This window comes from Hoplias malabaricus, chromosome 11 (assembly GCF_029633855.1).
Source record: "Hoplias malabaricus isolate fHopMal1 chromosome 11, fHopMal1.hap1, whole genome shotgun sequence".
Lineage (NCBI taxonomy): Eukaryota > Metazoa > Chordata > Actinopteri > Characiformes > Erythrinidae > Hoplias > Hoplias malabaricus.
This window is the reverse complement of record NC_089810.1, coordinates 23,169,488-23,195,561: the sequence shown is the minus strand read 5'-3', so window position 1 is coordinate 23,195,561 and position 26,074 is coordinate 23,169,488. Positions and strand designations below refer to the sequence as shown.

The window sequence follows — 26,074 nt, the reverse complement described above, 5'->3', positions numbered from 1 at the left end:
CATTGTGATCCATACCTTGACTGTCTGGCTGGTTGGACCGAATGTGCAGGGTTTAGACACTTCCTAAAGCGAACTTTGTCTATATGTGTAATGGAAGTGTTTTTTTTCCCCAATTCTGTGCAGCCTGTGAAGCCAGTGACAGACTTCCATATATTGTTTATTTATACGTAATCTAAGTGCATGTGCTGTAATTGTATCGAGCAATAATTGATTGGAACACTCTCATTCTAGTGCTTTATTGCATCAGATATCATGAACATCTCATACATGTTAAGCACAGCAAGTATCACATTGATTACCTGTTCCAAACATGATCAGTGCACTCATAATAATTTCCTCCACTTAAACCATTCTGAGAATTTATTGTATTTGTTTAGAATTAAGATAAGACAAAACGTCAGTTTTAAATAAATGATCTTAGTCTATTCTAAATCATCATGTTTGACACCACAAAATTAATGGAGACCTTCAAAGAGTAAAGAATTTCCCATTGCTCCAAGTTTCCTTGGTTTGACCAGCCTAAATCCATACACAAGTAATGGAAATGTTACTTGTCTACAGTTTCCAAGCAACAGAACTAAGTACAAACACAATCTAATTACTTTGTACCAAGTAATTCATAGAACTAAAGCGGAACATCTCAGTACATCCAGCTTCTGTCCCTTTTTTGATAAAAAAAATTGTAATAATAAATAAAAATCAACTACTACCACTTTCATATTTTTAGGATATTCAAATGTACTATACAGGATGAATCACATTAAAGTTGTTGTGCTCTGTCAAAGATCTCTATATTCAAATATTTTTAAAATTTGTAAATAAATCATTTTGAACTGGTTTAACAAACATAAGGTTATATAAGTTATACAACCACATAACTCACTAATTGCTGTTTTCACATTGTACATCAGTGCATAGAGTTGAGTCTTTACCTATTCCAGTTCTCTTAGTATTCAATGACTCTTTTCTTTGTAAAGTCTGTGAAAGTACAATATGTTAAAGTATAACATCAGCAGGCTGATTCACTACTCAGTCGTCCTGTTTCAAGCACATGTTGTACTGCTTATTAAATTGTATCCATGATTTGCCTTTGCTCCACAGTTTGGAGTTGAATGACCCTCTGTCATTTACTTTTCAAATCTCAAGGTCTCACTTTTCCTTCACCTGCTTCACTGAGGCATAATTAAGTTTGACAAACTGCATGCAGTATACATCAAAACAAACTAAGCTGTTTTTTTATTAACTACAACAGAGGCTTTTATTCTTGCTGTGGGGCAAATTCAGTTGGAAACACGAAACACGAAAGTATTACACAATACGCAAAAACTAGTTTTAGGTTGGAATGTCTCTTTCAGCACAAACCAATAGCTATGAAGTAGTTTCCCAAAGAAATATTAACTGTTGAATTTGAATCTTTAGATAAAGTGCTCAAAAGCATGTCTTTCAAGTCATTTTCATTTGTGAAATACAAATAGACTACAAAAGAATTAATTACACTCTCACACTCTACTGTATATATGGGAATAAATACGAGAATCAGGAGAACACAAATGAGGAGATTGCCAGGAGTAGTTGATGGAAGAAAGCCCTAAGTAGTTAAACTTCTCATTAGTTTGGTAAAGCTGATTATGCAAAAGCCAGTTCATCTGTTCACTTTTTCACAACAAAATCCATCAGTTAGTCTGATATACTAGAAGGTTAGAATGTATTACTCAGGTCTGCAAGTTCTTATTTGTTTGGACCATGAGAATACTATAGATAGCAAAAAAAACAAAAAAAAAAACAACAGTTTATAACTCTTTGTTTTTGTGAACATTCGGACATAGCTCTGCAGTGGGATCTCTGTACTGTACCAAAGGGGAATTCCAATACTTTTTTGTTTTTGTTCTAAAAACCTTTATCAAAATTATTATTAATTATCTTTAATACTTTAAAATTCTTTAAAATACCTCAGCATTTCGATTAAATTACAAATAGTCAATGGTAATTGTGGACAGCAAATAAAAAAATAGTTTGAACTGAAGAAATGTGTCCTCTGGTTCCTACTGCCCATATTTCAAATGAAAGTGTATAATAAAAAATAAAAAAATAAAAAAAATAAAAAGCTGGTGAAATTCCCCTTTAAGATGTGAATATGGACTGTGTGCATTTCTTCCATTAACTTCTGACTCCTGGACTAACTGGATTTGTGTATTTTTGTATGGTGAATTTTCAAGTGAGGTAATGTGTTCTCCAAATGAATGTAAACGAAATATCTCTGCATCACAATTAACACAATCATACATAAATAAGAGTCCAAATTCTAAATGTGCATTAGGATCATGTATAAAATTGATGTGCTTTAGATCATGTTGGAGAGAAGTTCATTCTCTGATCCCTCAAAATCTGATCATCTTTTACAATGGGATTCCTCCAAAGCCTGTTCAAACAGACATAAAACACATGGGCAGAGCATTTACTTAATTTAGGCTTCAGTTAATACTTTGCATATATTCATATTTGCTTCAAATATAAAATTAGTTATAAGTATCTGAATCAAATATTACCTGATTATTTCAATCCATGGACAAGACTGTAGGCTTTTAGCAAGGGCCTTGGCTCCTATTAAGGTGATATTATTGGCCTCCAGACTGCAAACAATAAACAGCACTCATACCTCTGCAGCTATTAATGTAAATGCTGTGCCTTCAGTAAAAGAATAATAACACTTACTCAATCTTTTTCAGCTTACTGCATTGTGGGAGAACATCAGCTAATTTCAGTGCCATGTCATTTCCACACTTATTCCATGCCAAGCTGTGAAAAATACGTATAATCACAGGAAGGTAAAAAACCAGACATAATGAAAAAATTACATGCAAAAACAACTGAACAGAGCAATTATGAACAATGCTGGAAATACCTGATGGATTCTATTGAGGTGCAGTGTTTAAGGCAAGAAGCAACACAGTTCAAGTCTGAAGTTCCAATGGAGGTCAGACTGTAAAACAAGCATCTTCACTAACAGTGTAAATGGCATAAAATGCTAGCAACTGAATTATGATGATACACATAGTGAAGTTGAATATTTACTACATGAGTAACACTGCGCAGTATCATATTTTACCATAGTTTTTTCAGTGCCTTCAAGGTGGACAGACCCTCACAAAGACTTGTGGACCCTTTTAAATCCATCTGGTTCTCAGACAGACTTTTGAGAATAAATAAAAGAATAAAGGAACAGAGTGAAAAAAAAAACAGAATCAGACTCTTAATAAGACATTCAAACTGTGGTACTTTGTTACAAATCTTAAAGATGATATAGTCTACTGTTTTTTCACAATTTAACACAATTTGCTGTTTCTGAGGTTTCATCACTGAGGTTTGAGCTGGTTTTATCCTGTTTTCTGACAGAAAAAGTGTATCTTTTTTAGAAGGGACAATTATAATCAATTATTATGCAAAATATGAGGTTATTTTTCTCCATAAACACAATGCCACAAAATTTTTACTCAGCACCTGTGTACATGTAATTCAGCGAGCCCTACTCTTCCTTTTTAGATGACTTACTTTAGTTCAGAGAGCAGGGTCAGAGATGGAAGTGCCCGACCGAGTTGCACAGCAAAACCATTGCCAAGATTGTTTCTGAAGAGACTGAAATATAGAAATATATAACATATCAGTCTAAGATCCTTATAAAATCAATTACATTAGTTTATATTAGTTTAAACTTATATTAGTTTACCCTGCAATATCTCTGCAATGAAGTACTGATCATTATGTTTAATATGCTTTAGGAAATACTATGCTGAAAGCTGTTATATAGCAAATGCAAAAAATATGTAAGTCTTTACTGTAATTGCTGCAGCATTCTACACTGGGACAATGCCTTCACCAACTTCTCTCCAGCTTGGTCACTCATACAGTTTTCTGCAAGACTGCACAACACAGAGGGAGTGGCAATCACAATGCATCATAAACAACATGTCAGGCATGTCACCTTGAAAAATTACGAAAAAAGAAACACACAGTAATTGGGTTGAAAATGTGTGTGCAGGTTTTCCAGCTAAAGAAACCAACATCTGGCACACTGTCAATGTGACATATTTTTCCTTGCATTGTCTGCCCAATTCCTCTAGAGTGTGCTCCATTACCATTTACACAACCAGATCAAACTTCAGGAACAGCAGCCTACTTAGCACTTTGAAAGCCATTTTTAGTTTACACATACTTTAATTTCTGCAGGGTGGTCCACTTTGGAATGTATTTCACTAACTCCTCAATACCTTCATCACCCATTCTCAACCCCTCCAACCTGGAGACAAATAAAAAAAGACGATCATTCTAGATACAAGTTTCAGCATATTAAGTATACATATAAAATATGTTTATCACAACGGCAGACAAATCAAAATGTAACTTAAAGGGAAATGTGAAAGAATTGTACTACGTACTGTATCTCCTCCAGCCCACTCATTGACTGTAGACTGGCCAGCAGACATAGAACCACACTGCGCTCCTTTGAGATCTTATTCAAACTGAGAAATAATCCCATTTAAATATTATATTTCATAAACATCTTCAAATCTTCCGCTAATAAAATCAGAGTTTTAAAGTATTTTCTTCTATTGAAAGGCGATAACGTTTTCTTAGCCTTAAAAAATGCAGTTGTTATTTTTTCAGTCTTAAAATAACTGTTTTACCTACCTGATCTTCTTAAGCGAGTGCATGTTATGGAGTCCTCGTGCCAGGCAGACTGTGCTCTCTTGATCCAAATCCAAATCCAACCTTGGAAGACAGATTATTAATTACCTTTACACAGATATTTTTATCCTATTGGAATATTTCTTAATTATCTGTGACAGCATTTGAGGAATGCTGATCATACGCTTTGCTTAGTGTTTAGTTGTAAAGTCACTCTTTTAACACTTTAAAGCCAAATGTATGAAGTATGCTCTTTGGAGGTGGCTCTTTCATCATCTAATGAAAAGAAATATCAAAACAAACTTCCATCCTTTTGAGGCAAGTGTTCTGATATTCCTACTGAACTGTGAATGAAGTGGAAGCATTTCCATGCATTTACCAAACCATTACAAACTGTGTCTTCATGAAAACACAAGAGAAAATGCCAAGACTAATCTACCTTTTTGTTAAACTGAAGCAATTCCAGGTATGGTTTGAATTATATTACGTGTAATAAAACTAAGCAGTTTCTTCCATTTCATAGATGTAGTGTAATTTACAAAAATTGTCAAATGCTAATTAATTATAATAAAATTCAGAAAATTCTAACATTTAGACAACTTTACAAATTGTTTTTATAAAACCAAAATATAATTTTAGTTTTCCAAAAGCCTTTGTGTGCAAACATTGTTGTCTCAGTTGTTGATATAGATTTTGTGAGACAGATTTAGAGGAAGAAGATGGTGATACAGATGAGTTTGAAAGGTATGGGACCTCATACCTCAAGCCAAGCTTCAGAGAGTAAAAGAAACAACTGTAGTTCCTCTAAATATGGAAACACTGTGGTGCAGATCAACAAAAAAGAGGCTTTGTGGTTTTTGTGTTTTTATTACCACTAGTATATGAAATGTATAAAGGTCAGAGAGAAAAACAGTGTACTAATACGTCAAGGACCTCAAAAGGAGCAGTGCTCAACGTTTTGTTTTCCAGATAAGAACAGAGACAATACTTTGCTATTCACCATTTAACTGAAATAAATAAAAATTTAGAAAAAGACATTGTAAAGAAGTCTGAAGAACGGTTTTAACTGATGCAGTGAATTAAATGAAAGACATATATTGGTAAATGCCTAAATACGATGAATTCAGAAATGATATGATCCAAAATTAAAAAATTAAAAACATGTTTTAGTTAAAGGCCCACATAATGTGTAATTAAAAAAAGGACTTTTATTGTATTATTTCATGTGTCGGGCTTTAAAGGGTTAAAGAAAGGATGCAAAGCAATACATTCATGACCACAACTGAACCACTGAACACAGTGTGGCTTTTTACTGCTACTTTAGCATTTTTCTTTTGTACATCATATGAAAGAAGTTATTTCATGACTATGCCTGCTAAAAGCAAATGCTAGACTTTTACATGTATTTACTGTATCAGCAGGTACAAAAGCTCGTTTTTACCAAATGCAAAAGATACATCAGCTAGTTAGTTTTAAAACAAGTTAATATGAGACTTCCTTAACAAACCCAGAAGTCACCTTGTGCATACACATATGATTTAAATATTCAGAAATTATTATGGAAGAATTAAATGTGGGTTAAGGAGTTTTGGGAGTGGGTAGAAGGGAAAAAATTCTTACCGGATTTCTTCCAAAAGGAGGCATTTTACAAGACCTTGTACCAGCTTAAGCCCTCCATCTTCCTTCCAACCAGTGCAGTGTGACAGACTAGGAGCACAACAGAAAATAGTCTTTTCCTCAGTTGCTGCAGTTTGTAGGATCTGATCAGCTTTAAATGAGATTGTTTTCATTTAATTTCATTACTAAAAAATCTCCAAATGATAGTCATTGAAAGGCATGGCAAATTATAGAAAACTCTATGTTCTCCATGTTTATAGCACAAAACAGTTTACTGCTCCTTTATTCTTGTCTTACTTCAGAAAGGGCTTGATAAGCACCAAAAACTACTCATTATATTTATTACATTTAGATTATTTTGGATTAGACAGTCTGTCAATTAATCAGTCAGATTATATTAACTTAGCAAAATCACACTGACAAGCAAGGTATTGCAAGAAATGCAGAAAACTATGTATGAATTGATGCTACGCTGAAGGAAAAGAACAATCATGAAAATGTGTAATCAAAAGAAAAGATATAGAATTACTTCTTACTTGAGTGATCTTATACGTGTCAGACTCTGAAGGGCACTCCCTAGCCCTGCAGCAACACTGTCACTTATTACATGATGGGACAAACTAAAAACAATGTAAACATAGTAGAAAGTGATTATGCATACACAGAGCAAGTTGATAAAAAGTTATACTGCAGTAATCTGTGGAAAAGAGAACGAGAAATCAGGCTTGTGGTGGAATCTATGTTAAGAAAAGTATCTAAAACTGTATTATTATAAAGTACACTGAAGTCCACTAAAGTGGCTGATGAAGTGCACAAGGAAGAAGAAGTTAAGGAATCATATTCTGCAGTAAACTTTCTGAATTTTGAAAACTTGCTTCATAATAAATTCCTCTGTTTTTCTTTCTTGGTCATTTTACCCCAAACTAAATTTATGTTCAGCATTTTGTTGTTTATTTTACCTACAAGGAAAACTGAGACATTGTGTAATCTTTAATGTGTTAATTCTCTTGAAACTGTATTTAAATGATAAATGTACAATTAAAAGATTTCCAAAGGTTGTTACTCATTATTTTATGTCATGAGGGAATTGTCAGTCAGTCCATTTTTCAGTGCAAGACTGCAAATAATTTAAATCTTTCATCATTTGCAGGTCATAATATTATGAAAAGGTTTAGTGAGGCAGGGGAAATCTCTAAAGGCCATGAACAAAAATCACTGCTGAATGTGTGTGACCACTGAGCCATTAGGCAATATTTTCTGAGAAACCATCACATTACCAAGATGGTCATAGCCACACGGCCTCAGGAGTACTTTAGAAAATCATTGTCACTGTTTTCTGTCATCACTTGTTTCAGCTTATTTCTTTGGAAATAGTTGTTGGATTCTCCCTGCCAAAGATTATGAATAATAAAAAAAAGTGATGAAACTAGCACCTGTGATTGTATATAAAGACATCAGTGCCCACAGCATCAGTTTATCTGCCGATATGCAGACACTTACAGTTGTATTTTGGAGAGACATATGCTGCCATCAAGATGATTCCAACAAACTGTTGAGCAACTCCACTCTTGTTCATACAAGAATGGGCAATAAGCCCATTTACAAAACTGCAACAATTAGTATGTTCAACTCCCAGCAATTAAAAAGTATTAATAAAAGTAGTTGATATGTCCCAAAGGTAAACACCCCTCTTTCCTGGCTTTTTGGGCATGTAGCATCAATCAATTTTTAAATTCATATTTAACAGACAGAATTATCTGAATAACTGAAAACACTGAACTTTTTTTTATACTTCTGTCAGTTAAAGGAACACTATGTTGTATTTTAACCTTAAAATGACAGCTTCAAAATGTTTGTGATTATACCACAGTTGGTTCCGACCCTGCAATGTGATTGGCTGAGAGACGTTTCTGGAGTGCCAAAATTACACAATAATGGCACTTCAACCTGTAATAGGGAGAATATCAACTCTCTCATTTCTTTGCAGAGCTGCTTTCGTATAACTTGTCTATACAACATCAGAACCTATGGATGGAGAACTCTCACAAGAACACTTTATGACACATATCTCATTGGTGTTTTTTCCCAGTACAGGTATTATGGCAGAGGGAGCAAGGAGGGGAGAAAGAGAGAGAGAGACAGAGCAATGTACACTAGTTAATATTGGACTGACATTACTAAGTGGAGAGAGCAGGCACAGAACATGACTTATGTTGTTGCACTTTCTTGATTTGTTGGTTATATGTGTGTTGACGAAAGTGTTATAATCAGGTTTTTGAGGGTTACTGGTAAGTGTGTCAGGGTTAGCAGCTGCTAACCTTGGCCTGATTATTGACAATTTTGTGTTAGACATCAGTTTTGGTAATAATTGCTTTCTGTAGTTGCTGTGTGGTTGTAATGGCCAGAGTTACACTTTGCTGATGGAACCTATGCTTTGTTGATGACAGTGTATTAAATAGGTTTTTGAGAGTCACTGATGAACAAGTGCCTGCTAACTTTAGTTGGATTTGCTCACTATTTAGTGTTGGAGATTAATTTTTGTAATAAGTGCTTTTCTGTTGAGTGCTGTGTGGTTGAAATGGCTAGAGTACCAAAAAGTTAGCAACGAGGGAGTGTGTGAATGTGATTATTATTAGAAGCTCAATTTATCTTTATCAATGGAAGTCTTAGAGACAGTCGTGACCATCCGTGAATATCCCTCAGCTCAGAAATTGCGTGTGTGTGTGTGAGAGAGAGATATATAGAGAGAAAGAAGGACAGAGACAGAGAGAGTGAGAGATGGGCATGTGTGTACTATAAATATTAATAACACTCAATAACAGGTAGGGCGCGCCAGAGATTATTACATAGTGCCAATTATTAGCCAATTATTACATTGTGTTCCCTTTAAGTAAATGTTATGGTGAAATTTTAATTTACATTACTGCATTTTTAGAAAGTGTCCCAACCTTTTAGGAAATGTGTTTGCATTTATATACTTATTCATACCGTTTCCAAGATTTAAATAATAATCTTTGCACATTTATATTCATAAATTTTATACTGTCAATTTTATAAAATCAAAGCATTTGACAACAAGCTGTACCTCAGTCTTTCCAGGTTCTGCATATGCTTTAATGCAAATATTACAGATGCATCTACTGTTTCCCCCTTGGAATGTAGACTGCAGAAACATAAAAAAAAATGTCACAAAAATGTGTCAAACGACACTGAAACATAAGATCCAAATATTATGTGATTATTAATACACTTAGTAAATTAATAGGCATTGAATGTAAGGCAAAATAACCATTGACTTCTATGATTGATGATGTAAACCTGAGAAGGAAAAGACTTCTATAGCAGTCATTAAACATTGATAAAAAATATACTGTGTCACGCCCTTGTCCTGTCATGCCTGTTTTCCCCGCCATGTGCTCTCTCTGCACATGGCTCTGTCTGTTATTGTCCATGTCTCCGCCCTTGTTCCGCCTCCTTGTCTGCCGTCCTCGTTATCTGTTTCAGGTGTGTCTCGTCTGTTCATGTATTTAAGCTCCCTTGTGTCACTTCCTTTCATCGTTAATTTGTTTTGCTATGTTCCTAGTCATGTCGCGTTGTTTCTTTCCCTCTCCTAGTCAAGTCATTTTGTTTTCAAAGTCATGTTGTGTTGTGTTGTTTTGTTTCCTAGTCATGTCGTTTTGTGTCATTCTCGTTCTCGTTCCTATTCCTATTCCTAGTCATGTTGTTTTGCTTCTGTTGTTATGCTGCTCAAGTCCAGTTTGTCTGTCCCTCGCTTCGGTTTGTTCTCTATGTGTTTTCTTCCTTGTGCCTCTCTAGTTTGTTTCTCTGGTCTGTTAGTGTTTCCTCTCCTGTGCTTTGTGTACTTTTGTGGTTTCTGTCTGTAGTCAATTAGCTCTCTCTATATAAGCTCCCTTTGTCTAGGTTTTTCTCTGTCTGTCTAGTTCCCTCAGTTTAGGTTTAGTCAGTATTTGTCTCTTTAGTCTAGGTCTCTGTTTAAGTCTTTCTGTCCAAGTCTGCCTGTCTTTGTTTTGTTTTCTTTGGTTTAAAATAAAGTATTCTGTGTTTTAGCAAATGCGTCCACCTCCGTCAGTCCGCCCAGCTAATCGTGACACTGTGATTGTTTATATCCACATGACAACACACCTGAGGCTCTTGAGATTCTCTAGGCAGGGCAGAACTGCAGAAAGAAACTCTGCCCCATGTGTACCCATTGTCATCTGAGAAAAACTTAACATGAGATAAAGAGAGAAGTATTTACTTATCAAATACAGTACATTTGAAGTTAGTGTGAAGTTGAGAAACACATATGAATACACATACTGCAGCTCCAGCAAGGAGGAGCACTTCTGGACTGTGGTCTGTAGTGAGGATAAGTTTTGCCCTTCCACTTCACAGTCATCAAATCTGGAAGTGAAAGAAAATCAATGTGCTAACAATACATCAATATAACAATAAAAAAAGAGCCTCCAGTAAAGTACTGAGAGAACAAGGGCCCATAAAAAACATCATAAAACCATAAAAAATACAACACTAATATAAAGATATAAAGATATAAAATATAAAAAGATATAAAAACTTACGTTATTGCGTGGACAGAGGACAGACAAAAATCTCCATTTTCACACAGAGCTCTGTGGAAAGCATTAGTATTTAGTAATTATAAGTATGTATTATTTGACATTAGTATATTTGTATAATTGTTTTTTGCCATACATGGACTATAGAACATTTTAAATTTACATAGTAAATTTCAGGTCTACTGCAAATATTCTACTTGTTTAGAATATGTTTTTGGACTTGCCTTGAGGAAGGGAGGCTTTCAACAGTAAAGGTAAAACTGTTTTTTTCAACTCTACAAAAAGACAGTTTATGTCATAAGAGGGCCTTGTGTAAGAGTGCACAGAATGCATGAAAGAAACATCATGGCAGTAAGGGTTTAGAAACATGAGCACGTCTGAAAACAAACACAAAGTGGTTTTATTTTCTGCCTAATTTCTGATGTGGTACTGTGTGCTATTTCATGTAACCTAAATGTAACCTGTTTGAGAGCTACCCATCTCTCTCAGATGTACAGATAAGTGCATCTAAATGTGTAACCCATTTATGTTTAACACACTTATAACTTTGGATGTCACATACATTGCGTATGTGAAATATGGTTGTGTTAAATATGGTAAGTATATTGCTACACTGCAAATATTACTTTGAAATGTGACCACATAAAATAAGAACTTTAAATAAAACTATTCTTATGATAGTTCCAGGTTATAGAAATTCCCTCAAATAATATTTAACAGCGAAATCAATCTGTATGTGAGGCACAGTCTGCTTTTAAATTTTAAATAGCTAATAATTAATATGTCTGAACATATTAATGATCCAGAACGTAAACAGAACATGTTTTATAACATAGTTATGATCACTTTATTTGTGCATTCTGCTCGAATTCACACTGATCAAAACATAATACATTTTTATTGTTACCAATTTAATCTGTAACAATACCTGATCTCCTTTGTCTGTGGGTTGAGGTCCAAACAGCAGGAAACAAGGCATACAGCAGCTTCTGCTTTTATCCAAGGCTCCTCAACCCTGACATGGGAAAAAAACAAGACCAAGGATGGTTCATGTTGGATAACTGAAGTGTGCGTATAAAGCTTTTAAAATATACTTATACCTTCCAGTGCTCACCGGATGGTTTTGTAGTCACAGGCAATACTCATCTGTTTAACCAAATGCTTAATCACCTCAACATTCAAACCATTGTTTCGTAGCCTAAAATAAAAATATGTCTCAATTAACATGACCTTTGCCAATAAAATACAGACATCAACATCCCTTATGTATGTATTATCTTACTCTAATGTTTGTATAGAAGAGGGCATGACCAAGGTACTCAGGAGGCTGCAGGGGTTTTGTGTGTGAAGGGCATTTGATGACAACCTAGAGAAAAAGAGTGCAAAACAAATACCACTGATATTTCTCTGTATTAATTCCCAATAAGCTCATGAGCTCATGAGCATTTTTCATGGATGTAGTAAATTTTACACTCACTCTAGCTTAAGTTGACTGGGGCATCCGTTGAGTATTTCCACCAGCTTCAGCCAGTGGCTTGTCTCAAAACCACATTCTCTTAGACTGCAGAATGATGTGTGAGATGTGTGTGAGAGGATGGGGAGAAACAGAAGACTGTCAGAAATACTGAGAAAATATCTGCCATGAAGTCAAAGAGACATTAAAGAAAAGAGGTTATAGAGTAGATATAGTTTAGCACTGTATATCTGTATCAACATGCCCCAAACGAATTTCACTTTCACTTTGAGACATGAATACACGCATTGTGTCGGGCAGATGGCACATCCATGTGACCAGAACTAAACACTGAAACTGGGCAACAGATAGGGTAAAGCCGACATTTTGAGAGAGCGCTCACCTGAGTGTTTTTCTCAAAACATTCTCATGCTCAAAGCGAATCAAGATCTGTTCCTCTGCCCCAAGACTAAGACAAAACACAGTAATAGACCATAAAATTATGTTGATACAACCATTTACAACTAGATACAGAAATAACTTCACAACAATAGACTCATTGTTTTGCATTAGACAACAACAGACCTGTTAACTTTAAGGTTTTACCTGATTTCCACAGCAGCCACCTTCTTACAGGTGTTCAAAGAGTTCACTAGGTCAAGCACTCCAAGCTGGGTAAGTTTGTTATTATTGAGACTGTAGAGTAGATAAATAACAGAAATAAAATATTAAAACACAAGATATTAAGTGGTCAAAAATCTGTAAAAAGGGTATTGACCATTTATACATGATTAATTGTAAATTGATACCCTATAATTTAATTCCTATTTTTAATGGAAACTTGTCTTGTCTAGTACCCAGCAAATGTGAACCCTAACCATGAGGCTCACATTATCACAGGTGAGACATTCTGCACTTAGAAAGAATAAAGGATAAATTAATATTATATATTATATATTATATTTCCTAAATGGTGCTAGGGAGGAACGGAGGCACAGTAGGTGCTCCAGTTTCCCCCCACAGTCCAAAAGCACATGTTGGTAGGTGGATTGGCAACTCAAAAGTGTCCATACTTGTGAGTGTATGAGTGAATGGGTGTGTGTGTGTCTTATACTGTATATATATTGTAACAGTGCAATGTGATCAGAACAACAGTTTATAGCTTATACAATGTCCATTGTAAAACTGCAGTTTAGCTCTGTTTTTAAAAACACCAGTAGGAACGATATTGCTTTTACCTCAAAGAGTTGGAGATCTGCAGTCTTGGCAGAAGGCCCAGAAGCTTCGTAATGCCCTCATCCCTGAGCAAGTTACTGGACAAACTTTAAGAAGGAAAAAAATGGGTTAGATATTTAGATATATCAACCATCACTTGTGATCAGTATACATAAACAGACAAAGGCAAAACCACATTCAAAATAAATAAAGGCTGGGAACGTATTTGCAACAGACAGACACTTACTCTAGATCAGCTAAATGCTGACAGTGCATCAGTATCCCTGAGAGTTTCTCCATATTTTCACAGTTCAGCTTATACTGAGTAAACCTGTTGGCCATCAATGGGAAGCATTTATTAGTTAAACCAAAGCAAGCCAAAAAAAGAGCACCTAAATATTACTATTTGAACTTTATCATAAAGGCACTGTATACAATTTAGATTCATAACAATCCGGTAAAAAAAAAAAAAGGTCAGTGAATGCAGCCACAGCTCTGCAAATGTGAAACAAAGGGATTTGGCCAAAGTAACAGAACAGAAAATAAGGCTTCTGAAGGAGCAATGAAGGGAGGGGAATGTCTGCCCCACTGTCAAGTTCAAACATCAACAGTCATTCTTTAGAATCATATACAGCATCTTTAAAAAACATTGTTATACTTTACCCAAATTAACTCACTTGCAAGTTGCTGCCTCTGCCCTAACTTCAAGAAACTTAATGAATGCTTCTCCCTGTGGTCTGAAAACCAGAAGATCTTAAGTAATGTTTAACAGCAGCATCACTCTGAAACAATTAACAGGTTGTAAAGTAACCCCTGAAGGTATTTAGATTCTTAAAACTTTGATAAACTTCAATGAAGTCTTGAATATTTGTTCAGAAAAACACTTCCAGTTTTATTTCAGATGTATGTCTCTTTGTGTGGAGAGGGCATGGAGAAGAATTTCTAGCAAATGTTCTATATTGAAAGGTACTATTCTAATAATTCTAAAAATGTTTGAAATAAACCTGGAGAAGTCTGGAATGAACTTGCTCACATGTTAAAGTCCCATTGTTTACCATTTTGATTCCTAACACAATAAACTTCGTACATATTCAACTATGTCATGAATGTCCAAATAATTCTGGGGGCACAGTATAGGCAATGTTATAACATCAGCTACCTCAGATCCACAGCTGTGGCGCGCTGGCAAACATTAAGCACCTTCACCAATAACAGAGAACCATCTGTGGACATCTGGACATGGCATAAACTGGAACAGATAACAGGAGCACAGTTAAACAGCAATAGAGTGACTGTAAAGCTTTGTCTATGGGAAAACTAAGTTTCAGGTCTTACTTTAGTAACACTAGACACTTGATGTCTGGAAGAAAAATCAGGAGCTCCTCAATAGATTCATCTTTTAAGGATCCATGCGAGAAACTATAACACGAAGCAGTAAAATGATTTATGTTCACATAATAATTTTAAAAAAGCTGGAAAAATTAAAAGCTAACATTAAGGGGCCAACTATTTCTGTAGACCAAGAAAATAATTGTTAACTCACTCCAGTTCCAGCAGATGCTGGCACTTGGCCAGATTCTTGCACAGCCTTTTCATGACAGTAGGCTGGACATCACTATGGGTTAAACTATAGCAACACGAAAACCACTTATGAACAATATTTTCTGTAAATTGCTTAAAATATTTTAAATATCTTTTTACTAGTAATACTATTACAACAAAAATGATTATTACTACTATTAAAAATACATTACATAATTATATGGTGATAGTTCTGTTTTACCTGAATTTCTTGTGCAGGTGTAAATCAGACCCATCCGTGCTTAACTGTCTTAATGAATCTCTGTAGACAAAACATAAAGACTTAAAACCTTATGCCTCACTGCAATATTTCAGATATATCTTCAAGCCAAAAAAATTTTAAAAAAACCTTGCGCTGCTGGTAAACTTCAAGATCAGTTTCTGCTCCCCATTGTGGCTGGTGAAAACAAGAATGTTGTCACTCGAAACACTGCAGATGAATTATGCATAAACATACAACATATTTGAAATACAAGCAGTTGCATTAGAATTACCTCGCTTCGATTTCCCTGAGGTTTTTCTGGGTGCAGAGAGAAGCTGATAGAAGCACAAGTCCTTCCATATCCACTCCATTGTAACTGACACTAAATAAAGGACAGAAATTCAGAGTCACAGACATAAAATCAAAGCACAGTGCAATAATGTGAAATCAAACATAAAGTATAATAAATATCTGAGAATAGTAAAACACACTCGATTTCCTGAATGGTCCCAATCTTAGACAGCTGAAGCAGCTTCTTCAGACTTGTGTTACCCAGGGAATTGTGGGACAAACTGAAAAAAGGCAAATAAAATATTAGAGCTTAAGGAAGTAAATTGTCAGTATTAATGTTAAATAAAGCAGATTCCTGGCTTTCTACTAGTTCCAAGAATTCAGAAGGCTTCAGTTGGGAGAAGAGCTAATTCGTACACCACCCCTTACTTTGGAATAATTTTCCAGTTAATGTCTCAGAGACAGTCTTTCTCTGAGCCTAGGCTAAAATCATACTTCCCACCGTTCACATTCAGATTGGATGCCGAAGCAAGGGGACGTTTTGGAGTGCTCTTATGTCTGTGACACGTACTAGTTCAATTCTTTCACTTAGTTAGACCTGCCAGAGTCGTTAGCCATTCTTGACAATGTTCCTCTATATACACCATTCAAAATGAATGCCATCTCTCGAATTTTTTCAGAGTTAATGACTGCCTTCTTGTTCAGCCCAACTCTGATGGAAGACTGACCTACTTTGAGATCACTTACCTCCTCTCTATATTTCTATGAAAATATGACTGAACTAATTGAGCACAAACCTTTGCTAAAGACCTTCAGTTCCTATCCAGACACTGAAGCTGCTCATGTACAGTTTTAAACTAAAGGCCTGATGAGTATGGGCCCTCCCTTGTGGGTTCTCCCAAGGTTTTGTCCTCCAGCTTCAAGTGAGTATTTCCCTAGCTACAGTCACCTCTGACTTGCTCACATATGATTATTAATTTGGTTTTTAGTTTAAATATGGATGTCTGTAAAGCTGCTTTTGTGAAAACAGATTGTAAAAAGCTCAGAATAAATCAATTTAACTCGACTGAATTTAAGAAACTTACAGATAAAACATTAAAATTAGCTCAGAGATAAAATTCTCTTTCAATACACAAACATGATCAAACCTAAAACCATCTCATTTCATGTATTCATTCAGTCATTCATTGTCTGTAACCACTTATCCAGTTGAGGGACATGGTGGGTCAGGAGCCTCCCCAAAATCACAGGGCACAAGATAGTAACACACCCTGGAGAGGGCGACACACACTCACATACTGACACCTATGGACACTTTGCATATCCAATCCACTTAACAATGTGTTTTCTTGGACCGTGGGAGGAAACTGAAGTACCCGTAGGAAACTCACACAGACACAGGGAGAACACACCAAACTCCCCACAGGGCCTTGTGAGGAGTTTGGTGTGTATTGCATCATATTTTAGCAGACAATCTTATAAAACTCTAACAAAATCTTAACAAGCCAATAACAGCCTTTAAATAAGTAATATGATGCTACAGGAGCTTATCTACAAACTTTATATCCAACTAAAATAAAGCATGGGTACTCTTAAAAATATACATTCTGCAATTCTGCATTTTATTTTCCAGTAATAACTGTCCCCAGACACCAACACATAACCTGGTGGCAACGTAACCCAAAACAAAACCTAAAACAGAAGATCTTACTTTAGAATGGTCAAGGACGAGCAGCTTCTAAGTTTACTGTGTAGACTGGTCAAGTGAGTCAGTTTGAGATCATAGCTGTTCAAGCTAAACACACACACAAACACACACACACACACACACACACACACACACACACATACACACAAAATAATTAAATAAAATAACGAAGAGTTAGATATTACATATTTTTATATTTCCATCATTCAAAGGGACACCAGGTAAGATTTTGTATTTTTGCTCATGGGCTCTCCCTATAGTTGCAGAGTGTCATTCATTTTTACAGCACTGTACTGAAATCAGGGGAGGAGGTGGGGTGAGTGGTTTTCTAACCTCATCCAAAAGTTACATAGTGCCATTTCTGCAGTGTAAAAAGACTGCCTAACCTTAATTTAATAAGGGAACATATATATTTTTAAAAAATCGCTAAATGACACTTTATTTAAAATAAACGTACAACATCCCCATTGCTAACCATTTTCATTCATGTAGCCAAAACGAAGAACTAATTGCAAATTAAAATTGTTTTATTTTACTGAAATTTCTTACATTTTGACATGATTTTCTGAAAATTCAATGCCAATGTCTTCTGTTGAGCCTTATTTTAACTGACATTATAAACAAAATAAGGTGTTTCTGGCACATTTCTGCCAAAAGTGCATAAAGAAAAGCATTCAATAACAGTATGGTGCTGAGGAATATTTCACATACATTAGCTCCTTCGAGGTATCAGTTTCACTCAGCACGTCTGTGCTCATGCTGTCAATAAACAGAAAGAAGCAGAGGATTTTACACTTGTAAATAGTTATGAAAAGAATTTTACAAATACATAAAGAAATAAAAAATATTGTAGCAGAAATGCGTAATTCATGTTATGTAAAATTTCTGTTTTATTCTTCTATTCCATTTCTATCAAAAGATGTTCATGCATGTTTTATTTCTGGCAAAATCCTCTCACTGTAACTGAAAGCAAACAGCAAACCAAGCACTAAACTAAGACTAAATCGACATATCTGACACTAAATGAGAAGTAACAGCACAGCAAGTCTTTATTTTATGGTTAAACAGTGGCTAATTTGCACAGGTCAACTACATTGTATTTTAAATCTAATGCAATAAAAGACTTCTTCTCAAAAATGTTTCATAAAAAAGGGTATTGCTTCATGAATAAAACATGATGGGCATGCATAAACATAAGACAAAAAGAAGAAAATGATAATAAAAGAAAACAAATTAATAATTTTCTTTTAGCAGTTTTTAATTGTGTAATTACATATGTTTTCATTTTATGGCATTTTTCCTTGTGTGATAGTTTATTGAAAAGAACTAGAATCAGAGTCACAAAAAATACACAGAGGTCCCAAAAAAAAAAAAATTTACACATAGGGCCCAACTTATAATCTTCATAAATTTTTACAGTGGTCATAAGGTAGACAACACTTCCTTCATCTAAATTAATTCCACCACACCACCGGAGGGCTCAACAGTGGGGTCTGGTGTCCTAGACCTGCCAACCCCCCTCCAAGCTCAGTTTAAAGGCCTATCATTTGATCAGCCTCTAATGTAGATCCACATTGGTATCCCTGCTGCAAAATGCTGTACCTAGCCCCACTGGTACTATTAATAATGCATGTGGAGTGCCACAAGTTCCATGTGTACATTTACATCCGCATATGTTAAATGTTCCCTGTATTTACACACCTGCGCAATCAATCACTTACTGCATTTTCCCAAAAAACCTGCACCCTTCTTATTGATTGTTTTTAGCTATAAAATCAATATATATTATTACACTGTTTAATTAAGAACAAATTATGAAAAATGCAAACCTAGAAGTATAATCTGTTTCTTTGTTATGTGACAATAATACAGTCTGGACATTTTAGTGGTGGGGATCACATTGAGTCAGGGTGTGAAAGGTACACACTTTAGTGTTCATTTATCACTATATTAAGATAAAAAAATTTTTGTTTCTTAAATATATAGATCTCAATCTTATTAAACTCACCTTGGTGTATGGGAATTTGAAGAGAAGAAAATAGAGATTTCCTTTTTTCCCCTGTAATAGAGGGTTCATTTGGTCAGGATCACTTCAAGAATCATGCTCTTGTTCCAAAGTATAGACAGATTCTTTAACATTTATTTTACAGATATTTAAGTGGGTAATAATAAGGTAAGATTAAGGTAATTATATTGTTCCAGTGCTGCAAAATACTCATTTATTGTTTCTAAGATTGTTTGTTTCTGAGCATTTTTGTCAGGTACAGTGTGATGTACAGAGTTACTGCATCAAACATTAACTGATCGCATCCGTTATCTCTGCTTATCTAAATTAGGAACTAAGTTCCCCATCAATCAAACTTCAGATCTCTGCTTTATCAGAGCATGGAATCAAACCTAGTCAACAGCTCTTAAATATTTGTGCTTAGGCAGAGTAAGAAATCAATTCTTAGTAATCAGTTTTTACATACTGTTTATGTACTTTTCCCAAGCAGTGAATCATACCCAAGCCATTCTAGACTTCTGCATAGAAGGAAGCAACTTTACGTGCTAACACTTACCACAAAGTAACCCAGCTACAGACATTATTTATAGAACTCGTTTTATTGCTGAATGTGAGGTGCACTACTCTAACTGTACTACTCTATTACTCTAATACTAACTGGGAAATAATATAAGTAATGTATTTTCCAGCTCTAATACCATGTAATTTTACTGTAATTTCAGCATGTAATTGTATCTTTACATTACACTGTACCTCACCATTTAAAGACATGACAGGTCAGAAACTAATAGAAAACAGAACTAACAGAACTAATTAGAAAATACTGAGAGCACTTACATGACATGAATTTTCTTAATATTGATACTGGACATTTTTTCGACCAGTATGAAGATTCCATCTCTGGAAATGTTGTTTTTCCCCAACCTGAGAAAAAAACAAGGGCTAAATATATCACTGCCACAAAGCACAATAACACCCACTTGTGGATTAAGCCTTATGTGAGTGAGTATGTGATAAATAGCATGCCTTGATGTGCAGTTCCTAACTGTTTGTGAATGTTTATGCATGTATTTATTATTAATACATACAGTGACTTAAAATGTTAATTTTTTTTTTGTTCATGGTTTATCTTATTTAATGTGATAAGGACATGTAAAATTACATTACTTACATGACAGATGTGATGCTTTCCAGTTTTGGGAATAACGAGGTAATCATCCTTACACCTTCATCTGTTAAAGAGTTATCACTCATGCTGTGAAGAAGAGCATTTTAAAGAATGAAATGATTTAGTACTTGGAACTAATTCCAATTGTCACGTCATAGATTTGTAATACCACATTGTATGTAGTACGACCATAATTGTACAGTATCTTACTTGAGATGTGTGATTTGTGCACATTGCTGTAAAGCCTGGAAAACTTTCTCAGCTCCTATATCAGTGAGGCCTCCACTGATAAAGCTGTTGAGACAGTTGCAAAATATATAAGCCATAGTAGACAATGAGCTGAGTCACTTTATGAAAAAAATTGCTGGTTCAAAATGTACACTCACTGTAACTGCTTTAAATTCTGAAGTTTTGGCAGAATACTGGATAAAGCTTCTGCAAATTTGTCATCATACTTCCGACTACGAAAACTGAAATGAAAAAGAATATCAAAAATAATTTGATAAATAACATTTAATTTTTAATGCTAACAAACACACAGTATTATATAGGTAAATAAAGAAACATGTGCATGCATAAAACCATTGATGTTGTTCAGTTGGATGCAGACTGGGCAATAGTAAGATTGTCTTTATCTCAAAGGATCAAATCCCATATTTAAAAGAAAATTTCTATCAAAGGCTCTCAATTTCTCTACATACTCTTCAATATATTTATCTAAGGATTCTTCATTTTAGCCCATTTGTTTTCCAAATATCATAGTTGAAATCCCTTCTTTTTGTGTACTGGAACAAAGCACTGAGTACTGAGCAGCTTCTAACAAAAGCTTTTGATCAGAAATGGCTTGGATTCACTCCTAAAATAAATACATTTATTCAGTGCAAATTCAATGCAGCCAGTGTACAATAGGAATAACAAAGTTTCTCATTAATTCAGACCTGCACTCATTTATGTTCAACAGCTTTGCAAGGTTTGGTGTGGGTGTGGTTCCTTGAAGTGGTTTCAGGTCTGCAGTGACTGTCGATCAGATGCTATATGCTATTTTTTTTTTTTTACCTACTAACTTGCTTAGTAGGTTTCAGTTTGGGAAACACTTACCAAAATGTTTCTATACTAAGAATCCGGTCAATGACAAAACAAAAATTTCTTATGTTATGAAGAGTGAGGTCAAAAATATTTTTAACATCTTTTTAAGTTTTAAATATTATTGTCTAACAAAATTTAAATAATGCAAGAACATTAATATACATTTTAGGTGTGCAGCTGGTAGTAGTGGCTGTTCCAGTCACACCCCCTCTAGTGATCAAAACTGTATCTAGTAAATAAAATATCTTTTAATTAGAACTCAGATGTGTTCTTTTCTGCATGCAGTATCTTGTTTGTTGTTAAAATGAAACAAAATAAATAAATAAATAAGCACATTTCTACAGCCATGCATATTTACAAGAGAATCAGCTTCACTTAACCCAATAGTTCACTTCTGCCTTTAGGAGTTCTGTGGTGCTGCCCAATCCCACCTCCCCAACCTAATTTCACTTCCACTGCTTTTGAGCTTCCTTGGGGGGTGAAATCAGAATGGGGAGGTGAGATTGAGCACTGGGCAACACACCTTGGCTCTGTCACTGTATCGTGTTTTTCCTGACACAACACAAAAACCATGTTGCCCTGAATGGCATGGCATGGCACTGTGGCTGATGGGAGACTGTTCCTGACTTTATTTGACTCTGTAACTTACGCGGGTTACAGTAGCCTGAAATGGGCAAAAAAATGTGTACTTGTTTTTGTTTTCTGTCATAATTTTTAGGAATTTTTATGCCATTATCTATAGCTTTCCTTTAAAAGCAACTGATACTTTTATTTGTAGTTCTATTTATATGGTGACCCAGGTGTGGTAAACAAACACACCTGTTAGCTCCAATCTAAAGTGAATGGGTTTATAAGAAATGTTTTATATAATCTGTCTTTGCATTTGTATGACTCTCTATATTGCAGTGTTGGAATCTTTAAACCCATGCATAAATATCTCTTTGATATATATAGACATATACACACACACACACATATACATGCACCTGGAATTGCAATCATATTTTAAGGCAACTTTTCACTGCATTTTAATTAAATAAAGTTTCATAGAGATATTTTCCGTTGCTTCTAATAATGCAAAGTGAACTTTAAACTCACATGAGATGTTCCAGGTTCTTGCAGTCTGGAATGATGCTCAGACATTCTAATTCAATGGAACAGCCCCCAAAGTCCAGGCAGACCATCTGATCTGCAGCTGAAGTTACAAAGGCCAGGGCATCCATGTCTACAGTACTGAGCCTGATATTCCGCATCTCAAACCGGGTTCTTGACCCAACAGCCTTGGCCAAACTGATGTCTTGTGTTTCGTGAGCACAACGGCACAGCTCAATAATCTTAGGGCCTGTTTGGGCTGCAGTGCCTACAAAGCTCCTCAAAATTTTAAGGATTGTTGACTGCCGCTTTTTCACCACAGCCCAAGCATCCTCACTGCCTTCCAGCAGGGCAAGGCTTGATGTGCAGGCTTTTGCAGCAAGTCCACACATAAAAAGGTGAAGTGAATCTGTGAACACAGTTTTGGGATCTGACTTGGCAGTCCAACGACTTTTCAGGTTGAGTTTCCTCTTGAGCTGTGCCTCAGTGATGTCAGGGCTTGACATAAGGTGCAAAGCACTCAGAAACTCTTGCATGGTGAGGTGCATGAAGGCACAGCCCAGACTTCGGAATCCATTTGCAAATATGAGATCCACACGGGACAGAATTCCAGCATTGGCACCAAAATTCATGAGCTCTGTAGACAGGTCTTCTGTAAGGAACACTATGCGACTCTTCTCCAGACCATTCATTGCATGTCTGCTCAGCTCAGCAATCTGACATCTGTACTTCCTCAGTAAAGGAATGGTATTTTCAGAGCCCACTTTATCTTGGCTGCGACTAAGGTAGGCAGAGAGGATTTGGAGGTAGATTTGTGTTAATGTCACAGGAAGCTCCACAGGTGACTTAGATGTGTCTTTGGAGAGAATGTGATCCAAGCAGACACAACAGACATGGCATAAAGCTGGAATGTGAGACATGGAAAGCAGATGACGATTGCCTGTAAGCAGACTGACTGCCTTTTCTTTCAGTTCACTTCCCTTTTCATGAAAGTACTCTTCGGTGTACTCCTTCAGGCGTTGCTGACTGAATCCAAGCAATTCTGCAACAAAGTAACCAAAAGTCCCAAAAGTATCAATCACATCCCGTGGCCTGCATGTGACGAGGACAGTGCACTTGGGCAGAATCTTATAGCTACAGATCCCAGAGAGGAGATCAGCCACTGGCAGCTGTTGGCGAGGGCCTAAATGATTGGGAAGTTTCTCTGGATCTGTAAACTTTGCCCCAAACTCATCATATCCATCAAATATGAAACAGATCTTCTCTGGGTTGGAGAGGATGTAATTGAAAATTGCCTCACTTTGCTCATCCCCTCCTTCGGGCTGAAGAAAAAAGCGAAACAACAGTTCCATTAGGGACAATGGCTGCAACACGAGGTTGAGCTGGCGGAACTCCAGCAGGAAAAGTAGTTTAATGGAAGGGTAGGAGCCTTGGGCCCAATTGTGAGCCAAGCAGTGCATCAGCAGAGTTTTGCCAGAACCAGCCTGACCCAACAATACTACCAACCGGCCAGTAGTTTTCAAGAGAGACTCAACTGACTCTTTATGCTCTGAAAGTTCTTCCCTATCCTGAACTGGTGCAGATTTGTCTCTCATACGAGAGGAATTTCTTTGCTTCAAACACAGCCATGTCTTGTCCAGGGAAACTTTCTTCACTATATCCTTTGTCACCTTCTCAAATTTCTGCTGCAGTAGAAGCTTAACAGAATTTGTGTAACTCTCCACATGGTCTGAATAAAAAAAATATATATATGTATATATATATTAATATTAGTGTCTTGTACGTAATGAATTATATTAGCTGTGGCAGATGATGTAGTATGGAGGACTAGAACAAATAAAAGTCAGAATACCTATGCATGCCCGTTTTGCATTGCGTGGTCGAGGAGAGTTTTCAACATCTGGGACATAGCTTTTGTTTAATACTGCACCTTCACAACACATGAAAAACCACAAAGCATATTTTAGGTGAATTCCAGCCAAATACAATGAACAACACCCAAAATATCACTATTATTCTTTTACAACAATTCTTTCACTTTCTCTTCCTTTCCCCTTGTATGACCTGTAGTAGATCAGAGAAAGCGTTTTTTTATAGCTACATTATTAGGCTACATTTCATATCATATAACAAAACAAAATTAATATAATTCAATCTAACACAAATATATGTAGGCCTATAACTTTATTAGCTCGTGTCTCTCACAATAAGAGTACCACTGGTTATATTCTGTTATGGGTATACATGATACGGCAGTGCTACATGCTAACACGTATTTTATACACTAAATGGCTGTGTTTAATTATATTATATCAACTAAAACATTTACCAGTCACGTGAATTACTTAATTTACTAAAGTTTAAACAAGATTAATCCTAGTTGAGGTTTTATTACACTATACTATCCTTAAAAAGTGACAACGTCATTTGAAACTCACCATTTGAAGCTCCTACTACTGACAACACCTTTGTTTCTAGGTCCATGGGAATATTCTGACAAAACATCCACATAGTGTAAAGAAATTGGCCACATTTTTGAGAACCTAAGTCCTTGAAGTATTCCACAATACCCACAGCCCTTTCCTTAGGGCAGGGGAGGCTCTGAAGCTTGTCCCGGGTTCTTTGTTCCACCAGGCCATAGATCTGCTCCAGAACATTATTCCTCTCTCTGGACAGAACGTCCACTATTACCAGTGCCTCCTCAGCCACAACATTCACAATATCCTCCTCCAAGTTTAGATCCCCCATCTTCATCCATTTGCTGTAAACAAACCTGAAATCAAATTCACAGTGAGATTATGAATTGATTTCGAATTGAAGATGTGATCACAGCAGACAACCAAAACAGGCTTTTAATACAAAACTGAAAATGTCCTTATTTCAGTGTCACATTCAAGTATATATATTATCATTTAAAAAACAAAGCATGTTCAATTATGCCTACATATAATTTACCATCATTTACAATGAAGTGTCAGTGAAAATAATAATAATAATAATAATAATAAGAAGAAGAAGAAGAAGAAGAAGAACCAACAACTTGATCAGTTCACTGAGATCTAAAACATAGATATAAAATATAAATGCAGACAATATAGGCGCCAAATAATAGCCCGCGAATTTCTTTGTTGTTTGATCATAACTCGTGCTGTGGTGGGAAGGAATGGGGGTGAGCCCCATGCGCACAACGCACCACATCTCAGGATTAAAATCAGCCCTCGGATGATGGCAAACTACAAAATACAAATTAAACCCAATAAATGGTCCCTCTGAGGGGATTTCTGGAGAATACAGGGTATAAGGTGTATGAAATTTCTCACCGCCGTTTCCATCAGGTCTCATCTCTCTCGCTCCCTGTCTCTGCTGCGTGGATCAGAAAACGAAAGTAAATCAGCA

The 26,074-nt window shown here is 35.8% G+C and overlaps 1 protein-coding gene across 2 annotated transcripts; it reads right to left on the bottom strand.

The window, feature by feature from the left end:
• Positions 1-227: 227 nt before the first annotated feature.
• nlrc5 (NLR family, CARD domain containing 5) lies at positions 228-26,074 on the bottom strand. 2 transcript variants are annotated; one of them, XM_066684928.1, is made up of 44 exons: positions 25,999-26,074; positions 25,117-25,451; positions 24,531-24,608; positions 22,685-24,407; positions 20,887-20,970; positions 20,711-20,794; positions 20,504-20,587; positions 20,170-20,256; positions 19,336-19,386; positions 18,039-18,086; positions 17,331-17,414; positions 15,820-15,900; positions 15,621-15,710; positions 15,476-15,523; positions 15,329-15,388; positions 15,089-15,172; positions 14,881-14,964; positions 14,705-14,794; positions 14,223-14,282; positions 13,793-13,876; positions 13,569-13,652; positions 12,937-13,026; positions 12,734-12,799; positions 12,355-12,438; positions 12,160-12,243; positions 11,992-12,075; positions 11,806-11,892; positions 11,102-11,152; positions 10,881-10,931; positions 10,621-10,704; positions 10,444-10,527; positions 9,386-9,463; positions 6,837-6,920; positions 6,304-6,390; positions 4,687-4,767; positions 4,434-4,517; positions 4,211-4,294; positions 3,834-3,917; positions 3,550-3,633; positions 3,107-3,190; positions 2,903-2,980; positions 2,713-2,796; positions 2,547-2,630; positions 228-2,419 (listed from the first exon to the last, which is right to left on the bottom strand). In XM_066684928.1, the coding sequence occupies exons 2-44, from the start codon at positions 25,430-25,432 to the stop codon at positions 2,347-2,349; spliced, it is 5,238 nt and encodes a 1,745-aa protein (XP_066541025.1). In that variant the 5' UTR covers positions 25,433-25,451; positions 25,999-26,074; the 3' UTR covers positions 228-2,346. The 2 variants fall into 2 exon arrangements, with proteins under 2 accessions (XP_066541025.1, XP_066541026.1); XM_066684929.1 differs by having other exon boundaries at positions 24,531-24,602.

What these genes read in the sequence shown, in the direction of transcription:
- nlrc5 (XM_066684928.1), bottom strand. Translation starts at nt 25,432, where the DNA reads ATGAAGATGGGGGATCTAAACTTGGAGGAGGATATTGTGAATGTTGTG. An exon ending in AAGAACCTGGAACATCTCAT is followed by an intron (nt 20,971 to 22,684) that starts GTGAGTTTAAAG and finishes TTTTCATTTCAG; the next exon opens with TTTTCGTAGTCGGAAGTATG. An exon ending in ACACGTATAAGATCACTCAA is followed by an intron (nt 6,391 to 6,836) that starts GTAAGAAGTAAT and finishes TTGTGCTCCTAG; the next exon opens with TCTGTCACACTGCACTGGTT.